The sequence below is a fragment of the Megascapheus bottae genome, chromosome 17 (assembly GCF_031878675.1).
Source record: "Megascapheus bottae isolate mThoBot1 chromosome 17, mThoBot2.hap1, whole genome shotgun sequence".
NCBI lineage: Eukaryota > Metazoa > Chordata > Mammalia > Rodentia > Geomyidae > Megascapheus > Megascapheus bottae.
Genome location: NC_143525.1, coordinates 33,060,581 through 33,081,733, shown reverse-complemented (window position 1 = coordinate 33,081,733; position 21,153 = coordinate 33,060,581). Strand labels below are relative to the sequence as shown.

The window sequence follows — 21,153 nt, the reverse complement described above, 5'->3', positions numbered from 1 at the left end:
CTCCACTGTCCCCTCTCCCCTCCAGTCCTTACGAAACCAAGAACTCTGGCTCTGACTAATCCTGCCTTGCCCCTCTTTGGTATCCCAACTCCAAAGTCCTCATAGACCTCATGGCTGGCTAGAAGTATTGGTAAGTTTTGCTCAGTAAGGAGTGGGGAACACTGAGGGGAAGGCAGAGGCTGCTAGGATGTCTCCCAGCAAGCAGTGAGTAAGTCCTAGCTGCTTAACTGCCTTTCCTCAGGCTTCAAGTCCAGGGTCAACAGGTAGTCTGCCTGGGATCAAAGCTTCAGAGGATCCTGGGGTCGGCAGGGAGGGAAGTAGAGATGTGGCCTGGGGTTCCTGTCTCAGACCTTGAAAAGGACCAGCCATCTCCAACGTGAACTCCCAACCTGGCATGGGCAGCAAGGTCGGGCAGAGAAGGTAAGGCCCCTTTCAGTCCTCCCTCCCTTGACTCTGCTGCCTCCACTGGGAAGAGTGTGCCCAGGAGGGCCTCAGAGGTGTACATAGCTTGAACAGATGATTCTGAAGGCCTGGGGAGCCTGTTCCCTCCCCTGTTTCCTCTGGGAAAGGAATGTGGGGTGGGCCCCAGAGGCAGTGGGGGAGGGGGCCGAAGGCTGGGAAATACCAGGCGTTGCTGAGATTCTATTCCAAGCCTTCCTGCCCAGAGGATCCTCCCCCAACACACAACCTGCCCAGCTTCCTCTCCCCCCCCCCCGCGCTCCCCCATGGCAGGAATTACCCCATAAGCAATCCTTTCCAGTCCCCTCTACTTTGCCCAGCTTGCAAAAATCCACTCAACCTATCTTTCTGAGGGTCCCTGGGAATACAGGAGTGGACTCCCAAAGGAAGGCCATGCAGTCTTCCTTCTCCAGAGATAACAGCCCCGAATGCTTGTAAGTACTTTCACTAGTTCTTACAGGGACCCTAAGCACTGGGTATCCAGAGATTGCTCTTAATACCCCCTCCATTTGTTGTTGTTGTTGGCTATGGGTTCAAAGAGAACAGTGGTCTGCTTTAAGGTATCATGGCTTTTAAGCTGCGACCAGAACCTAGGGTTCTGAGCTCTCACCCGGATCTTTTGCAGCACTCGATCCATACAATCACCACATCTGGTAGAGTGCTGGGAGGAGCAGGGAGGGCCCCAAGCCAGGAGCTGAAACCTTTTGAAGACATAGACACCCTCCTTCTCTACCTGCCACCAGAGCCCTTGCGATTCTTTCAGGACTATCACCCAGCTCCTGAAGCTGTTGGGGGTCCTGACAGATTCAGCTAGTGTCTTCACCACCAACAGAGACCACATCAGGTACCAAGAGAGCCTGGTATGCCATCAGAGGCCTGGGCCCCAAAGAGGAGGGGTAGGAAAGGTTAGAGGCTCCCCAGTTAGAACCTTGGGCTGCAAGAGCAAGCGGAAACCTGCAGGGCCAGAGCCTGGTCATCAGGAACTGGGGAAGGGGAGGAGATCGTGCTGAAGCCCAGGGGTCAGGGACATGAGACAGAGGGACACTGATACTGCTGCAGAGCCTGGGGCTCAGGAAGTGAGAAGAAAGGCCTCAGGGTCAATCAGCCTGTTTTTCCTTCCTCTAGCTTGCTCAACATCTCTTCCCAGAATGCAGTTCCCAAACTACAAGGTGACCAGCAATGCCCCCACCCCTAAAAGAACGATCCATGGAAAGCTCACCTGATTCCACCACACACCACCACATAACCATCCCACAATCTCACACAGCCAGGGAAAATCCGCCTGACAGCATGCCAACCCAGACAAGCAGGTGATGTGATTTCCCCAAAATGCCCTCCAGCGCAGGCCTTTTACCCCTGTCCCAGTCTCCTCTCTCATGGGCAGCCACCTCCTGGGCCTCCTCCACCCTTTAGCCCCGTTTGGATGCCTGGTTCCCAGCATTGCTGGTGCCGAGGCCCCCACCTGACATGCTCCAACAGGCCAAGTTGATAGGCCGGTCAAGCAAGCCCGAGCTTCCTGCACCATCCACATGCACACAACTTGTATCATCCGGGGCTTGGGGACACAGCACTGAGTCTGACAAAGGGTTCCTCCAGATCCCGTGTCACAGTCTCCCCTCCTAGGGCCACTCTGCCCTGGGTTAGGGTGAGTGGTAACAGGTCATTCTCCCACTAATTGAGCCAGAGGTATTGAAGGCTGGGGCACTTCTGATGCCAGATACCCCAGCACCATCTTGGAGAGGAGCCAGTACAGGAGCTCTGAAATCCTCTGAAAGCCAAGACCTCCTGGTCCCTGTCTCATGTCCACCCCTCTTGGGCTGAGAGACCCTGGCCAGTTCAGTTACCCAAGCTCCTTGAGGCTTGGCTCCTCACCAATAAATGAGGAAGCCTGTAACTTTCACCTCAAAGGTCTTTGGGAGGATTAAGTCAATTAATTCTTACATAACTGGGCACTAGTGGCCCATGCCTGTAATCTTAGCGACTCGGGTAACTGAGAGCTGAAGATCACGCTTTGAAGCCAGCCTAGACAGGGAAGTCTGTAAGATGCCTAGCTCCAACTAACCACCAGAAAGCCAGAAGTGAGGCTATGGCTGAAGTGGCAGAACATCAACTTTGAGCAAAAAAGGTAAAAGGTAGTGCCCAGATTCTAAGTTCAAGCCCCAATACTAGATGTGTGTGTGTGTGTGTGTGTGTGTGTGTGTGTGTGTGTGTGTGTGTGGTTTTTGTTGTTGTTGTTAGTGCTGGTGGTAGTCATGGGGCTTGAACGCTAGGCCTGGGCACTGTCCTGAGTGCTTCCTCTCAAGGCTAGTACTCTACCACAGTGCGCCACTTCTGTTTTTCTGGTGGTGAATTGGAGTCTCATGGACTTTAATGCCTGGGATGGCTTTGAACCGTGATCCTCAGATCTCAGCCTCTGGAGTAGCTAGGATAATAGGCCTGAACCACCAGGGTCTGGTTCCAGTTGTTGTTGTTTTTGCCAGTTGTGGGGCTTGAACTCAGGGCATGGACACTGTCCCTGAGCCTCTCTGTGCTAAAGGCTAGTGCTCTACCACTTGAGCCACAGCACCACTTCTGGCTTTTTCTGTGTATGCAATACTGAGGAACTGAACCCAGAGCTTCATGCATACTAAGCAAGCACTCTACCACTAAGACATAGTCCCAGCCCAGATTTTCTTTTAATTAATTAAGTTTTGCTAGTCCTGGTGATTAAAAATCGGCATTAGAGCCATCCTTGGGTTTTCTCAAGGCTAGTGCTCTACCACTTGAGCCCCAGCACCAGTTCCAGCTTTTCTATATAGGTAGTACTGAGACATAGAACCTGGGTCTTTGTGGATGGTAGGCAAGCACTCTACCACTAGGCCACACTCTTGGCCCGTCCAAGCCCAGATTTTTTTTTAACATAAATAAAAAGTTATCTTTTTAAAGAGGTCATAGGTGAGCACTGGTGGTTCATACCTGTAATCCTAGCTACTCAGGAGACTGAGATCTGAGGATCAGGGTTCAAAGCCAGCCCAGTCAGGAAAGTTGGTAAGACTCTGATCTCCACTTAATCACCAGAAAACCAGAAGTGGAGCTGTAGCTCAAAGTGGTAGAGTGCTAGCCTTGAGCAAAATTGCTCAGCTACAGTGCCCAGGCCTTGAGTTTAAGCCCATGACTAACCAAAAAAAAAAAAAAAAAAAAAAGTCTTAGCACAGACCCAGAGCACACAGATGGGGTTTTTATAGATATAAGCTCCTTGGATTGCAGTCTCTCATACCCAGTCACTTCATTCAGAAAGGCCAACTAGGCCTAATGTGCATAAGGCCTGGTGACACATACAGACACCTAGGCAAACTCATTTGCACAGAGATGACCCCTTCCCCTCCCACTATCAGTTCCAGGTAGAAATCTGGCAAGCCCATAGCCCTAGCTAGTCAGCTGTTTGGGAGTGGGGACAGGGTAGGTGACATGACACCCCAGTGCCAGGCTGGCAGGACCTCCACCCAGCAGGAGGGCTGGGGCCCGCCTCAGGGACGCCAAGGGAGGGGAGACCAAAGGAGAGTATCTTTGCTCATGGTGGGAAATGAGTACTTGCAGAAGAGGGCAAGCTTGAAACCAGCCACAAAGTAAACACCAGGCAGGGCCATGGCCCAGGCCACCACAGGCAGAGTGGGCCAGGGAATACCACAGACCCCCTCCACCCGGACCCACTCCACCCAGCAGTCAATCCCTGACTGTCTGAGACCTTCCAGTCTCCAGGCCTGCCAGAAGACCCCTGAAGGGGAAGAGGTTAAGGCCTCTCCATCAGATTGGGAGCTCGGCCCCTCCACCCCCAGTCGAGGGTTTCCTGGCAGCTGTAGTCTCTGTTTTTCTCCCAGATGCTAGAGGGTACGACCTCAGTCTCCCCCCATTTGATGGATGGCTCCCTGAGTTTTCGGTGTGGATTCACCCCATTCATGTCACTTGTCCCAAGCTAGGCTTTAAGAAATGAGAGCCTGGAGGTTCGTGCCTACAATCCCAGCTACTCAGGAGGCTGAGATCTGAGGATCGAAGTTCAAAGCCAGCCTAGGCAGAGATGTCCAAGAAACTCTTATTTCCAATTAACCAGCAAAAACCCAGATGTGGAGGTTGTCATTCAAAAAGCAGAGTGCCAATCATGAGGGAAAAGATGAGCAAGAACACAAGACCCTGAGTTCAATCCCCAGTCTGGCACAAAACAAACAAATTAACCTCCCCACCCCTTGCAACACACACACATCAGAACAAAAGGTTTTATGGATGGTGACAATGTGGAGAAATTAGAGACCTTGTGTCTTATTGATGGGAATGTATGGGGGTGCAGGTTCTGTAGAAAATAGTAGGGAGGTTCTGTAAAAAAGTAACCATAAAATTCTTTATTAGTTTTTCTTTTTTCTTTTTATGGTCAATCATGGGATTTGAACTCTGGGCCTGTCCTAGAGCCTGGGCACTGTCCCGGAGCCCTTCAGCTCAAGGCTAGTGCTCTACCACATAGAGCCACAGCTCCATTTCCAGTTTTCTGGTGGTTAACTGGAGAAAATCTAGGCTGGCTTTGAACCTCGATCCTCAGATCTCAGCCTCCTGCGTAGTTAGGATTACAAGCGTGAGCCACCAGCACCTGGTTAAAATTCTTGTATAATCCAGCAATTCTAAATATATATGTAAAAGAACTGAAACTCATGCTCACACACATTTATTCACAATAAGAGGGGTTAGCAACCCATCTATGCTTGGGATAAATAACATGTAGCCTACACATATGTCCATATAGTGGAATACTATTCAGCCTTAAAAAGAAATGAAATTCTTACCATGCCTCAATATCAAGAAGCCTTAAAGATACCATGCTAAGTAACAAAAAGGCACCCAAAAGAGGAAAGATGGTACTATTCCACCTATATGACACACTTAGATTCATCGAGACAAATTAGAAAGAGCAGAGTTGCCAGGGAATGGAGGAGGGGAATGAATGGGGAATTCCTATGTAATGCATATGGACCATCATCTGAGGAGAATACCGAAGTTCTGGAGGTCAGGATTGCATAATATGCCACTTGTGCCTGTAATCCTAGTTACTCAGGAGGCTGAGATCTGAGGGGAATGAATGGGGAATTCCTACTTAATGGGTCTAGACCATCATCTGAGGAGGATACAGAAGTTCTGGAGACGAAGGGTAATGAGGAGTGTACGATGTGACACAGAGCTGTATGTTTAAAAATAAAGCTGGGCGCCAGTGACTCATGCCTATAATCCTACTGCTCCGGAAGCTGTGCTCTGACGATCACTATTCAAAACCAGCTGGGTAGGAAAGTCTGTGAGACTCTTATCTTGAATTTAACCACCAAGCAGCTAGAAGTAAAGGTGTGACTCAAGTGGTAGAGTGCTAGCCTTGAGCACAAGAGCTTCAGTGCTCAGGCCCTGTGTTCAGGACACACACACACACACACACACACACACACACACACACAATACATAAGTAAATCTCCCTGCCCACAGAGGTTGCCCAGAAGGCCTATGCATCTACTGTGCACTGGAGGACCCAGATCGATTTGGTTGCTCTGCTTTTCAGGACTCCAGTTACTCTTTTGTTGTTATTGTTTTGTGCTGGTCCTGGGGCTTGAACTCAGGGCCTGGGCCCTGTCCCTGAGCTTCCTTTTACTCAAGGTTAGTGCTCTACCACTTGAGCCACGGTGTGACTAGAGGACTTTTCTGTATAGTTTATCAGAGATGGGAATCTCATTGACTTTTCTTTCCTGAGTTGGTTTCAAACTGGGATCCTCCGATCTCAGCCGCCTGAGGAGCTGGGATTACAGGTGTGAACCATCTGCGCCTGGCTATTCCAGTCGCCCTTGGTGGAGATGACCACCCTCGGAAGCTGGACAGCAGGTGCCACTTGCTGGGCTGGCAGGATAGTGGAAGTTTTCTTGGCAGAAGCTTGGCTCATCGTGGAGCTCCTGCCCCGCCAACCTCACAAATCTGTTCCAAGCCTCTCATGAGCTTTCCACGCCTGTAACACTCATCACCTGTGTGTCTACAGGCATCTATGCTTAAAAAATAAAAATAAAAATAAAAACTACCTAGGCCCTGCAAGGTATCCTGTGGTCAGGCTGTCAGGGCAGACAGACTATCTGGCCCGACTGTGGGCAGCAGAGCCCCCTGCTGGCCCAGCCCGAGCATGCCCGCCTCTCCCTTAGAACTGAGGGGCAGGCAGGGTATGCTGCTCCCTGCTGGCTGGGAATCTACAGGCTCTTGAGCTCTGTGGTTCAGCCTGAAGCACCCCTTCCCCATCACTACAGAGAACAGACCCCTTGTGGGTCCCAAGGTCTTCCTTTGGCCCAGGAGAACTAGAGAGGACAGAGCCTCCTGTAGAGCAGATGGAGTGACGGCCAGGGGAAGTCATTCCTGGAGACAGGAAATACCTGCAGTGACTGCTCCCAAGCCACCACCTCCATTGCCCCACTGGAGAGCTCATGTCAGAGAAGTAGGCGCTAGGTGTGAGTCACCTCATGGTCCCCTTCCTACAAAAGTTCTTCTGTTGTCTGACCACCTGCTCAGAGACAACAGGTGCATCCACTGCTTTCTTTCAGAGGAGAACTCACACCTAGTCAATCAGAGCCCACATTCCCTCCCCCCAACGAGTTTCAGCAGGTTTCTCCCCAAGGGCCCAGAGGGCTCTTTGCTGGGAGCTCTCAGCCCCACCCCTGAAACTACCCACCCCCTCATCCTGGCCCTGCCCAACCTGCCCAGGTTACCTCTGCACTCAGCTTCACACATGGCTCTGCCTGAGCACAACTCTGGAGAGGTAGAGGAGATATTGTAGCTGTGTGGGAACAAACTGCCTCCCTGGGCTCCAGCCCATGAGGGAGCTGGGATGGCTTCTAGGCTGGGCATGGCTGTGGTCAGAAGAGGACAGATGGTGTCACTCTGGGCCAGACTTTCCCCTCAGTGGGCCTGGCCCACATGGGGAAATGTGACAACAGTGGTGGCTATTTGTTGAGTGCCGGTGATGGGCCAGGCACTTCTGTGTGGTGGCACCATGGCTAACAGCAGAGTGACCTCTTTTTTTCTTTTGGTTAGTCATAGGGCTCGAACTCAGGGCCTAGGAGCTGTCACTGAGCTCTACCACTTTGAGCCACAGCACCACTTCCAGTTTTCTGGCAGCTAATTGGAGAAAAGAGTCTCAAGCCTTTCTGGTCTGGCCTGGCCTGGCTTTGAACCTCAATCCTCATTCAGTCTCCTGAGTGGCTAAGATTACAGGTGTGAGCCACCAGAGCCTGGCTCAGAGTGGTCTCTGGCCACCTTGCTACCACTCTAGCTTCTCTCCTACACTCCAGGCCTGAGCTAGGGAGGGAATGCACAGAGGAGTAGGAAATAGGCAGCTGGTAAGAGGCATCCTGTCCCTAGGGCTGGCCTAACAATTGCAAGGCCAAGTTCAAACCTTGCCAGTCATAGGGGGAATGGGGGCAAAAGGGCATGAAAAAGGGCCAAGCTAACCATTGTGGCTGTGCTCCATTCTGTCTACCTAACCTTCAAAGTCATCATTCAAGGTCACAAAGGTTTTCTTACTTGGGATAGAAGGCTAGCAAAACTTCTTAGCATTCATCCAGGAGGAGCAGCCGGGCCCACACTTGTCATCCTAGCTACTCAGGAGGCTAACATCTGAGGACTGAGGTAGGAAGACAAATCCAATTGGTTATTTCCAATTAACCACTAAAAAAGCCAGAGGAGTGGCTCAAATGGTACAGCAGCAACCTTGAGTTAAAAAAAAAATGTTAAAGGAAAGCATGAGGCACAGAGTTCAGACCCCCAGTACCTGCACAACAGAATTCTTCTAGGACCGATAAATGCGCAGTGTCATGGGCCCCGTCTCCATCCCGTCTTCTGGAATACTCTTCCTCCCCCCAAACGCCACCGGGTCATCCCCTCACATCCACCACCCTCACCAAACTGCCCTGTTCCCCTCTGACCCCTGAGAGTCCAGGCTGATTGTTTTAAGGTTCTGACCAGCAGGCTTCCAGCCTCCACACCCACTGCACCCCTTTCTTCTCTGCTCCGGTCATTCTGACCTCCTTCCAGTTCCTAAAGGACCAGATAGCTTCCAGCCTAGGGTCCTTTGCGCATGCTGTTTCTGGAATGTTTTTCTCTTCCTGGATTCCGTGCCTCAGTCATCTACACCCTAATTAACTCCTACCCACCTAGAGCCCTCAGCAAAGCCTTCCTTCCCTAAAGCACCCTCTAGCTGGTGCTGGCACGCATGAGGCTCTGTGGACCGGTAACTCGGCTGCTCTGAGTCCTCCTCAGAGCTCCTGAGCCTGCAGGGGAGGGGCATGAGGCCCAGCTTGGGTATTCAACATACCGATTTGAATGTGGGGGGTGCAGGAGCCTCTGGGCACAGGCCCACCCCTGGGGGGTCTGCCGAAGCTGCAGCTGCTTCAATTCTTGAGTTCGTATATTTATACCCTCACTGGAACGAGAGCATAAGAGAAAAGGGATGCCGCTTCCATTGTTTCTACAGCTGTCTTCCCCTTGCAAGCCTTCCTCAAAGGGTCTCAAGCATGCCAAGCCCTTGCCCCAAAGCATAGGGCTGCCTATGGGGTCCACAGTGTACTCCTATAGCTACAGGGTAGATGCCTCTTCTCCTGTGTCCTGCCTTGATTGACCCCTGTACATCAGGTTTCAGCTTAACAGTTTCCAAACAGCTTTCCTAGCTGGCAAGCTGAGAAATGTGCCGGGCTCTCCAGCAGCATTAGCTCAGATTCTAGCCCAGGTGTAGCCTCCCATCTGCCAACAGAGCCTGACTGACTTCCAGCCACCTCATCTCATGCCTCATTACTACCAGCTTCTCCTTTTAGGCCCAGCCCAAAGACCTATCACTTCTCTGGGGCCTCAGTTTCCTTGTATGCACTCAGTCACAAGGAAGCAGCTTGGGGGTGAAATTTCAGGAAGAATGGCTCAGTGGAAGAGCTAGGACAGTGGGAGAGCAAGTGGAAAGACAAGGGAAGAGGGGAAAGCAGGAAAAGGAGAGGGGGAAGGGAAGAATGGCCAGCCAGCAGTGAGGAGCGCCAAGTATGTGAAATACGCCAGCTCCTGAGCTATGAATAGTGTAGCTTGGGCTGGCAGCCCAGGTGAGCCCTTCCTACAGCAGCTCCCACTCCACCCTTCCCAGCCCAGTTTTGCCAAGGGGCCTGAAATGGGACATGGTCTGAGAAGGTGTATTTCTAGAAATCAAAGCTGAGCAGTAGATATGAAGGATGTGGCCATGCAAATGAGATGTAAACAAATAGCAGCAGGCATCTCTTGATTGGTGAATCCCTGCCCAACTGGAACTCTGGCTGAATGGACACTCAACAAAAGGCAGTCCCCAACCGCCAGCCACTGCATAAGGCTCCTGCCCACAACTTGCTGGGGCTGCATTGTCCAAGCAGCCAGTCCTGGCTGTCCCATAGCTGAAACTCCACCTCCAGATCAACCTCTCCTCCCAGTTCATGGGTCCGATAGACAGCTGGAAATAGGAAGTGACCACTGTGCCAGCCTGCCTGCCTGCCTGCCTGCCTTCCTTCCTTCCTTTGCCAGGAATGAGGCCTGAACGAAGCCTCATGCTCTTACTTTGCGTCTTTGTTCAAGGCTGATGCTCCATCATGTGAGCCACACCCCCACTTCTGGCATTTATACCGGTGGTTGAGATAAGAGTCACATAGACTCTCCTGTCTGGGATGGCCTTGAACCACAAGTCTCAGATCTTAGCCTCTTGAGTAACAAGTATAGGTATGAGGCACTTGTGCCTGGCTCCTCAGGCACTTTCTTGTCAGGGAATGTAGTAGTGACCACAAAGATAGTAGAGCTGGGTGTGGTGGCTCCCGCCTGTAATCCTAGCTATACTAAGGAGGCTGAGATCTGAGACTCAAAGTTCAAAGCCAGCCCAGGCACAGAAAGACTTGAGACTCTAATCTCCAGCTAGCCTCTAGAAAACAGGAAGTGGGGCTTGGTTCAAGGGGTGGGGTGGTAGCCTTGAGCTGAAGAGCTCAGGGACAGTGCCCAGTCCCAGAATCCAAGCCCCATGACCCCCACACACACAAAAAAGCCCAATTTTCAATGTGGATACTGGGTTAGATTATTTACCATCTCAAGGTCTCAGTTCTTGCATCTGTAAATACACTGGCACCTTGCCATGGCCTTTGAACCACCAGCAGAAGGCCTTCACAGAAGTCCTCTCAACTTGAGGGCAGGAGTTTTGCCTAGTGGTAGAGTGCTTGCCTAGTATGTATGAGGACCCAGGTTTGATTCCTGGGTACCACATACATAGAAAAAGCTGGAAGTGGTGGTGCTGTGGGTCAAGTGGTAGAGGTCTAGCCTTAAGAAAGCTTAAGGACAGTGCTCAGGCCTTGAGTTTAAGCCCCAGGACTGGCCAAAAAAAAACCAAAAAGACTTGGGTGCTGCAGCTGTGCTCCATGGTCTAGTGCTTGTCTAGACTATATGAAACCCTAGGTCCACAGCAAGGAAAAGGTGGAGGAGAGTAGAGAATCCTCAGCATCACCAAGTGGTCAATAGTCTTTCTCTTTTTATTTATTTATTTATTTATTTGTTTGTTTTGTTTTGTGTATTTCTGGGAATTGAACCTAAGTCCTTTTAATGCTAGGCAAGCTTCATTTGTATCTTTTTTGGTAGTGTATTAGAGATAGGAGGTTCATGGACTTTCTTGCCCTACTGGCTCCAAACCTCAATCCTCAGATCTCAACCTCCTGAGTAGCTAGGATGACAGGCCTGAGCCACCAACACCCAGCTGCTTTGTACTACTTTTGAGATGAGTATTTTGTTATTGTCGTGGCTTTTTTTGTTTGTTTGTTTGTTTGTTTGTTTGTTTTGCCAGTCCTGGGCTTAAGCTCAGGGCCTGAGCACTGTCCTTGGATTTTTCTCAAGGCTAGAGCTCTACCACTTGAACCTCAGCACCACTTCCGGCTTTTTCTAAGTGTGTGGTACCAAGGAATCGAACCCGGGTCTTCATGCTAGGCAAGCACTCGACCACTAGGCCAAACTCCCGGCCCTGTTGTCGTTTTTTTGTTTTTAACTCTGGGCCTGGGCACTGTCCTTAAGCCCTTCAGCTCAAGGCTACTGCCCTACCCCTTGAACCTCAGCACCACTTCCAGCTTCTTCTGGTGGTTAATTGGAGATAAGATTCTCATGGACTTTAGTGCCCAGGGTTGTTTTGAATTGTGATCTTCAGAGTAGCTAGGATTATAGGTGTGAGCCATCAGTGCCCTGCCTACCCCGCTTTGAGTATTGTTAACTTTGTCCGGCCTTGGCCTTAAACCTGAGATCCTCCTGCCTCTGGTATGATCCGGGGAGCTCCACCTGAGGAGTTGGGATTATAGGTATAGGTCATTTTCTAGGTTATGGCAGGACTGGCTATGGCAATTCTATCCAGCTACTGTCTCCATCTTTAAACTTTCACCGTTACCTCTGTGACATTTGCACTCACATGATGTCACAGTTAAGTATCTGTGTCTGTGCTGGGTTCAGGTCTTAGGTTATGGTCACAAAATCTTGGGGGAGGGGACCATAGTTGTATTCCGGACTAGCAAGTAGTAGAGATGCAAATGTCACAAGCTATGTTCCTAAAGTCATAATGGAGATTTCCATTTGTCTTTTGGACAGTGGGAAAAGCAGACAAGGAACTTCTAGCGGGGGTCAGGGCTGTGTTTAACTTATCCGGGTCTCAAGAACACCCAGAACACAGACAGCATCTTGTAATGACCACCCACAAAACCATGGCTGGTTTGCTTTCATATTCTGGCCACTGCCTGCCTGCTTTTTCCCCATGCCCCAGCCTCCCATGCTGCTCTGGGCTCAATTAGAGAGAGGGCAGGAAGGACACTGCCTGCCAGCCTCGCCTGAGAAAGGACTCAGCAGCCCCAGGCCATGCCTGATTTCTCAGAAAGTCTTTTCACCACGAGAAGACCACAACCTCTGGGAGCCAATGGAAGAGACAGAGGTGACAGGGTGGGGGGGTGGGGGGGGAGAAAGGGGCTGCGTTCCCTCTCACCAGCTTCCCCAACCTGTCATGGGGCCCCTATTTCCTGCCTCCTCTCCCCCTGAGGTTCTCCCTCTCTGGGCTCCTAGCCCACACCAGCTGCCCCTACAGATCTCCCAGGTGCCGCAGGGAGGAGGGGCCCCGGCCAAGGCTTCATTAGAACTAATGAGGGCTCCACTCTGCAGATGCCAGCCCAAGATACAGCCAGCACCAACGTGGCACAGGGGCCCTCAGCTCCCTCCTCCTATCTTGGGGAAGAACCAGGCCACACCTCCGGAGACTTCCCAAATACAGCAAGGACAGTGGCGGGCACTTAATGATGGCCTGTATTCTGAGAAAGGCTCAGGGGGTGATTTCACCACCGTGAGAACCCTGAGGTGCACTTACACAGGCTGAAACAGCCACAATTTCACTAGACCGAGATCATCTCATGGGACCACTGACACAGGCTGCATCCAGCGGTGGCTGACATGTCACGTAAGCGGGGTAGGGCGGGACTGTGCTTGAACTAGACAATAGCATCAGGGTGGGACAGGGGTCCCCTTGTCCCCTGCTCAGTCCAAATCCAAACACACAGAGCCCACTTCCTCCTCAAAACTCTGGAAACCCACCAGGAGAAACCTGCTCTTTCCTCTCCCTCTTCCTGGCCTCTTAGCAGGTCAAAGCGCCGGCTCTTCTACCAGCTTCCTTCAGTCTTCTCCCTTCCTTCCTTCTTGCCTATCCTCTATCCTCTGCCTCATCCCCTTGGCCTGGTCTTTCTGTAGGCCTCAGTTTCCCCAAGGGGAAAATGGAGAGACAGGAGAAGAGGTGGCTTCCAATATTCCTTTATCGGAAACAGACAAAGGTGTATCCTTTCTGGTGGGCTTTCTTCTCCCTCCTTTCCTCCCAGTCTCTCTCCTTCCTTCTCTTCTTTTCTACCTTTCCAAAATCATGCCATCTCCTCCATATTAAAGGTAAGGGAAACCAGGTGCCGGTGGCTCATGTCTATAATCCTAGCTACTCAGGAGGCTCAGATCTGAGGATCACAGTTCAAAGCCAGACTAGACAGGAAAGTCTGTGAGACTCTTATCTCCAATGAACCACCAGAAAAAACCAGAAGTGGCATTGTGGCTCAAGGGGTAAGGCAGTAGCCTTGAGCTGAAAAGCTTAGGGACAGTGCTCCACTGACCGACGACATATATATATATATATATGGTTCTCAACTCAGCCCCTTCTAACCTTCTAAGGGCTCCTCAGAGCAGGGAAAGCCCAGATGGCCCAGATACCCACTTCCCTCCCCCTGGCTCTGAGACCTGCATATCTTTACCCAATGATGCCAAAGAGGAAAAGCCGCTGGTTTAGGAGAAATCAAACTGGAGACATAGAACCCAGGCACCTGGCCAAAAGGAACTCTGCCTTTCCCTACACTGACCCCCACCTGGCACCAAGACCCCGGGTGGCTGTCCTCCCACATGGGTGCCACGTGCTCCCCCAGGCTGTCCCGTTCTTCTAGGCCCCAGGCCTCTCCCTGCCTGCCCACCCTGCGGAGGCAGCAGCATGGGCTCTCCTTCGTCTCACTGTCTCCTCCTGGCCTTTGAAAGGGTCACTTCAAAGACAACCTGGCTGCAGAGGGCTCAGCCAGACCCAGGGCCAGCTCCTGGGCCAGATTCCAGGGCAGCAAGGGACAAAGGCCCCACTATTCCCCGACCCTTATATGCCCCCAAATGCATTGGGCATAAGAAGTCTTTCTTTCCTCAGTTCCGCTCCTTACAGGCTCCTTGTCACAGGGAGTAGCCCTGAAGAGACCAAGTGGGGGGACGGGAGTTCCTCATTTCCCACCCCCACCCACCCACTCAGATTCCTCAGGCATGCCAGATGACCAGACAGCCCTGGGGTGGGCTTTGGGATCAGTGACTTCTGGGCTAGTGGTGCAGGCTTCTCTCCACCTCTCAGCCTCCAGGCCATTCAGCACTGTCTCGGCCTCCTGCTTCCTTCCACCCCCAGATCCATGCCCATCCTTCCAGGCCTCCTCCAGGCAGCCTCTTAGGTTCCCAAGAGGCCAAGAGTCTGACTCACCCTCCGTTTCTCACATAGCAGGAGCCAGGAGGTAGGTGTCTGATGGCTTTTCCCACAGCTGGTCCTAAAGCAGGGCCCCAGGGTTTCCTGGACTGACCTCTCCTCCAGTGACGGAGTTCTCTGTGGTCCATATTTCTATCCAATCTGGTCTGGTCCACCTCTGATGATGGAGGCTTCGTTGCCTCCAGGAGCAGCTCACACCTTTTTCACATTACTCTTACTTTCAAAGGTTCTTTTTATTGAGCTAAGAGTGTGCTCTCTGGGCTGGGGCTATAGCTCAGTGATAAAGCACTTGCTTGCCTAGCATGTGCAGGGGATGAGGGGCCACTCCCAGATCGAAACAAACAAAAATGCTTTCTCATTTCCATCTACCTATTGTTATTTGTGTAGTATTCGTTGCTGCTAATAGCTGAGATTATCAAGTGATAGTCACTTTGTCCGTGTTACCTCATTCAGTCCTTTTGATCATTTTAAGGTATTATTTCAGACATAAGAGCACTGAGGCTGAAGCTAGGTGCTTGTGGCTCGTGCCAGTAATCCGAGCTAGTCAGGAGACTGAGATCTGAGGATTGTTGTGTGAAGCCAGCCTGGGAAGGAAAGTCTGTGAGACACTCAAGTTAACCATTAAACATCCAGGAATAAGAGCTGTGGCTCAAGTGGTAGAACACTAGTCTTGAGCAAAAAAAGCGAAGGGACGGTGCCCAGAGCCTGAATTCAAGCCACAGCACCAACACACACACAAAAAAAAAACAAAAACATTGAGGCTGAAACAAGTTGTCCAATGCCACACATCGAATCATGGAAACAGAATCCAGAACCTCAGCAGGCTGAAGCCAGGAGGAAGTATACTTAACCACAGGGGGCCCTGGGCCTGGCCCAGGCTGCTCCTCTCCCACACTGGCTGCTATGTGAGAAGGTAAACCATGTCTCCTACACCTTCTATCCTGTCCTAGCATACCATGTCCTCCAACCCCCACTCCACCTCTGCATCACCCACTGGTAGCACAGGTTGAAGTGATTTGCAACTCTGGAACAGTGGCTAATATTAATTCAAACCACAGAATGAAGAACAATGAGGGGAGAGAGGTCACCTGCCCAGGTGTATAAAGGTTGAAGGAGATGTGAGATGTCCCTGGACTGGTTGGAAATCCAATACCTTTTCTCATGAGAGATGAAGAGTTGATCGTTATGATTTGGAGGTACCAGTCAATAGTTGAGTGCCCAACATTAGGGTTGCTTAAAGACTGAATTATGACTGGACACTGGTGGCTCACACCTGCAATCCTAACTACTTAGGAGGCTGAGTTCTGAGGCTCTCTAGTAAGTTACTCAGAAAAGGCTGGAGCGGTACTGGGGATCAAGCGATAGAGCACGAGCCTTGAGCAAAAAGAAGCTTAGGGATAGTACCCAGGCCTGAGTTCAAGCTCCAGGACTATCAGAAAAAAATTTAGGACAGGTAGGGCCTGTCATAATTAAACTAGACTCGGGTCACCCTCCCATGTGACAGGGACAGTCAGTCTTTCCACGAGGTGATACATTGAGAGCCAGAGGGATGATCTAACCCACATGCTCATCCCTCAGCATTGTCGCCTTAACATTCTCAGGGTAGAAGATGAGTGAGAATAAGAGAGAAGCAGAAGCCTCAGAGCCCCCAGAGACCCAGGGCAACCTAGGAGGGAAGTGGCCACAGAGGCAGCTGAATGAGCGCTCCCTCCCGCTAGCTTCAACTCAGCACTCTTGATGCAGGAAATACAGCAAAGCAGCTCCAGGCTCCCTTCCCAAATCCCCAACCCCACCTTCTTCTAAAGGATTAGCTTACAGGAGTCTGTGGTATGCCATATCCTGTCCCATCATTCATGAATTTTAGTCAGTCATCCAACAAACATTCTTAGAGTACCAGATGCATGCCACGTGCTGTGGGTGACCAGGCAAACATGACACCTCTGGGTTGCTTGGAATGAGGTTACAAGCATGCTCAACTCCTCAGCTCTGCCACTTTGTGGTTGTGTGAGACTTTTGTGTCAGTTTCCCCATCTGTCAAAAGGGACTAGGATAATGTACTACTCAGTGGTAAGCACTGTGGAAATGGTTCTATTATTTTTCTTACTCTTGAGCAATTCCTTGTGATGGGGAGACTGACCTGTGAAGGGACCATTACACTACCAGGGAAGAGCTGTTCACAGGGCAGCCCGGGGACCAGGGCCCAGCAGTTCCCCTGGCTTGCATTTCACAAACATTTATGGAGAACTGCTCAGTGCCAGGCACTGGGGACACAGAGATGAACAAGACACATTGTCCCCTCAGTCCTGCCCCTCTCTGCCCTCCCCTCTCACTCTCAGAGCCCAGTCCTGGTGGCAGGGTGGGGGTTGGGAGGCCCCCAGAACAGAATGATGGAGGGCAAAACTTGATGTGGCCATCAGGGGGTCACGGCTGTGGCGCTGTGGCATTAGCCTCGCTCTATAGCCCGCAACGCTGGACAAGATAGCACCTTTAGTCTCGACTGTTGTGACAGGTGAAATACACTCTACTCTCAAAGGGCTTTAGACTTCTCCCAAAGTCACAAGGCCACCTGAGCCTGATGTCCTACTGAGGCTACTGGGGAAGAGATCCCCGCCTGGTACAGCCTGGCACTGCTCTGCTCACAAGCTGGCACAATTTCACAAGGAACAGGGGCCTGGATCTGAAGGCAGGTTGTGTGCAGGGATGGGAGTGCCTGGGGGAAGGCAGTGCCAGTTCCCACAGGCGCTATTCATGGCACCATATGGGGAGGGTGACAGAGCAGGATAATTAAAATCAGGCTTTGTCCAAACCCCTGAGCAAGCCGATACCCCACCTTAGAATGCCAGCAGCCAACAGAGCAGAGCTGATACGCCTTCGGAAAGAGAGCTCCAACCGGCTAACCCAGGACCCTGGTGTGTGTGGCGGATGTGTGGCAGAAGGAGCAACTGGACAGATACCCTACCTGCCCCATGGCTGGACACGTGGCCTCACCACCACTGAGGACAAGAACAAGACAAACGTCCAAACTCCAGCCCAGAAAGAGGCTGACTTCATCTGGGGCTGTGTCCAAGATAGACACCGTTTTGGGATTGGGGGGGAGGCAAACAGGATGGGGAGGTACTGCAAAGTCCAGTAGGGAGGGTCATGTGAATGGTTGCTTCCACAGGGGCTCTGCGACTTACTAGAGTTGAGACTTAGAGTCCTTCACTCCAGCACAGGGGCTGTAATGATACCCACCTTATGGTACTACTGTGAGGACGAAACAGGTAATCGAGGAATTGCCATCTATGTCTTAGCCAAATTATTACAGCAACTCTCCTTAAAGTACTAAGTACTTCTTGAAGTACTAAGCCAGGTGCTGGTGGCTCATACCTGTAATCCTAGGTACTCAGGAGACTGAGATATGAGGATCTTAGCTCAAATCCTAGGTAGAAAGTTTGTGAGACTCTTATTTCCAATTAATCATCAAAAAGTTAGAAGTGGAGTTGTGGTTCAAATGGTAGAATGCCGGTCTTGAGCAAAGCTCTGAGTCAGTAGCCAGGCCCTGAGTTCAAGCTGCAGCACTGGTCCATACACACACACACACACACACACACACACACACACACACACCACACACACAGCCTTCATGTACGTGCTCATTTGAATTATTTACATATGTGCTCTGGCTGTCTGCAGTGGAATCAGTTGAAGGAAAATGCACGCTGCTCCACACTGCTCTGGACTGGTACCTGACCTTGGAAGTTCTTCTGCATAACACAGTCCCTCACATCGTCAGTTCAGTCTCTCGCTTCGTAGTGTCTTTGAACATGACACATGAAGAAGTCCTTCAAAGCAGCCCTGCAATGACCATGAAGCAATATGCTGCCCACTCCCACACTGCCCTGCTCTGCCACCCACACCCTCTTGCACCCCCGCTCCTATTTATGTCACCGATGTTTCACCACTTCACCATGAGTTCAGGGTTGGCCTGAGGAGGAAAAAGCCCCCAAGCAGGCTGCCCTCACACAAGGCCCATTCCCTAGATCCAGTGTCTTCTACTTCAGCTGGGAGCTTTGCAAAGCCATCTTCTAATCACTTCTCTCTCAGTGCCCTGGCTGCCATCAGGAGACCCAGCCTTGAGCCCAGCAATATCACCAGCAATGTCAGACTCAACCTGTATAAAACGCTACAGAGACACTCACACCTCCCCTGCCTTGCAAGGCTCTGAGGCCCTGGAATCCAGCATGATCCATCATCAGCCTGGGGGGGGGGGGGTTCACTGTTCTTTTCCTTCCCAAGGGCGAGGCAGGGCCTGGGACCTAAGACCCTGGAGTTCTCAGTCACCTGGGGGAGAGCGGTTACAACTACCTAGCCAGTAAGTGGTGAAACCAGCTAGGGCTGGGGGACTTCAGGCCAGTGTTTGGAGGTAAAACGACTGGTTACATAATGGGTATTTGAAATGGCATGCCAATGAACACATCTCAGCAGAGCTGGCCACTTTTGAAAACTGGGGCTGTTTGCCCTGGCAGAGGGAAGTGGAACCATGTGGGATCAAGCACACCATTCACCCCGAGCTGGGCCACCCAGAGGGTGGAGATGGAGGGAATAGAGATGAAGTGTGTGTTGTTTCTGTGTCTGTGTGTGTGTGTGTGTGTGTGTGTGTGTGTGTGTGTGCGTGCGCGCGCGTGCGCGTGTGTGGTGGGGGGGAGAATCCCAGGGACTCATGCTTAATGACCTCCGCCCCCACCCCCTGTCCATCCTGAATTTCAAGTTCATAATGAGGAAACATAGTTTGGCTGCAGGGATGGGAGAGAGAGATGCAAACTGAGACGGAACTGAGCAAAGCAGCTCCAGAGAAACATTTCAGTCCCAGAAAGTTTGCAAAGCACATGTCTCCAGGGCCACGCCTGGAGAGGGCTGAGAAGAAGAGAGGGGCACGGCTGCCCTGCCACCCCATCCAAAGAGAAAGAGGTTTCAGCTCGACTGACGCCAACTTGGACCCCAGGGAACTTCCTTTCCAGACTCAGGAAAACTACTGGCCTGACAGTGCTCACTCCTTCAACTGGAGAAGCAGCTGTGCGGGGCGCGTGCCTAAGCCAGGCCTGGGGCAGGGGCGGGGGGCCGGGACTGGCCTCGTGGCGGGAGGAGGAATGAGGGCCACGAGGCCCTTGCCCGTCCCTCCCCAGCCTCGGCAGCTGGCAGATGAAAGAACCCAAGCAAAGCAGCCCAGCGCTGAGTAATGCCCCTGGCACCCCGCGCGCCCAGACCCACCCACAGCCCGCCTGAGGGGGCAGGAGGGGGGGCAGTGCGGCCTGCAGGGCTGGGGGTCTTCTTCAGCATCCAGGGGAGCGGTGGGCCACCCGAGCCTGGTAGGCAGCGCGTCGTCGCGAGGGTGGACCCGGCGGCAGGGGCCGAGTGTGGCCCGGGCACGGGGACGCGGACGGACGCGGTGCCCGGGCCCTGCCCGCTCGGCCGCCGCCGCCGCCGTCCCGCCCGGGACCCCCTCCCCCACGGCCTCTCCCTCCAGCTGTGCCGGGGCCAACGGAAAACGAAAACTCGGACAGAGGAAACGGCGGCGGGCGGGGGCCCCGCCTGAACAACCCGGACAAAAGGCGCGGGGCCCCCTCGCTCCCCGCGGCCTCGCCACAGGGGGCCTGGCACCGCCACCCCTTGGGTGGCCCCGGCCCTCCTTCCTGCCCCTGTGCGGGGCAGTTCTCTCTTCTGCCCCCTCCCCAGCCCGGGCCTCCTGGTGCCCGGGCCCGCGCCCACAGCGCGGAGGGGCAGCGACCCCGGCCCGGCCGCGCCCGGACCCGCCCCTCCCAGCCCAGCGCCCTCACCTGGTGGGGCCGGGGCTCCGAGCGCGGCGGGATCCCGACCAGGCAGAAGGCGACTCCATTCATCGGGTGGCAGCGACGGCTCTGCCGCCCGGGCACTGCTGGGGGCGCGGGCGAGGGACCCGGGGGGGGGGGGCGGGCCGGGGCGGGGCCGGCGCAGGGTGCCCCGGACACGCCCCTCGCCCCGCCCCTGACACCCCAGCGCGGGCGGCCGGGCCAGCGCACCTGCGGCCTCCCTCCACTCTCCCTCCACCCGGGGCAGCTGGGTCAAGGAGGGCTGAGGCCTGGGTCTCCACCCAGCCTGGCGCAGAGAGGAGATCTCAGCTAAGGAAGCTTGTGTCGGCCATCGGGGGACTGGCCCGGACAGACGGCGACCCAGGACAAGGACACAGAACCCAGGGAACAGCACCCGGCCCAAAGAGGGACAGACACAGCTGCAGAGAGCCAGGAAGCATGAGAGGCAAAGTCAGAGACCAGCTGATGCAACCCGGATCTGAGTGAAGAAAAGACAAGACCTAGCCGTAGAGACTCTGGGAAGTTGAGGCAGGAGGGCAGATCTGGTGTGGGGATGCCCAGGTGCTCACAGTAGACTCAAGGCTGGAAGATACTGGTCTGGGCAGATGCCCAGCCTTTTGGAGCCCACCTTCACTGAGGCCTGTGGCTCAGACACAGGCCCCTCACGGTCACAGGTCCTTCCTGGCTTCACTCTGAACTGGGCCCCAAAAGACAACCCTGGCCTGAGCCAACTTCTCAATTCTCTGCACTCAGCTCATCCTCTAATAATCCAAGAATGGGCCG

At 52.9% G+C, this 21,153-nt stretch overlaps 1 protein-coding gene across 5 annotated transcripts in view; it reads right to left on the bottom strand.

Moving 5' to 3' along the window:
- The window catches only part of Arhgap23 (Rho GTPase activating protein 23), a 75,317-nt gene extending 54,853 nt beyond the window's left edge, over positions 1 to 20,464 (bottom strand). For all 5 annotated transcript variants that reach the window (XM_090350723.1, XM_090350726.1, XM_090350722.1 and 2 more), the window contains exon 1: positions 20,359 to 20,464. In XM_090350723.1, the coding sequence (XP_090206849.1) occupies positions 20,359 to 20,421 (63 nt within the window). In that variant the 5' untranslated portion in view covers positions 20,422 to 20,464. The remainder of the gene's footprint in view (positions 1 to 20,358) is intronic.
- Between the last annotated feature and the right edge of the window lie 689 nt (positions 20,465 to 21,153).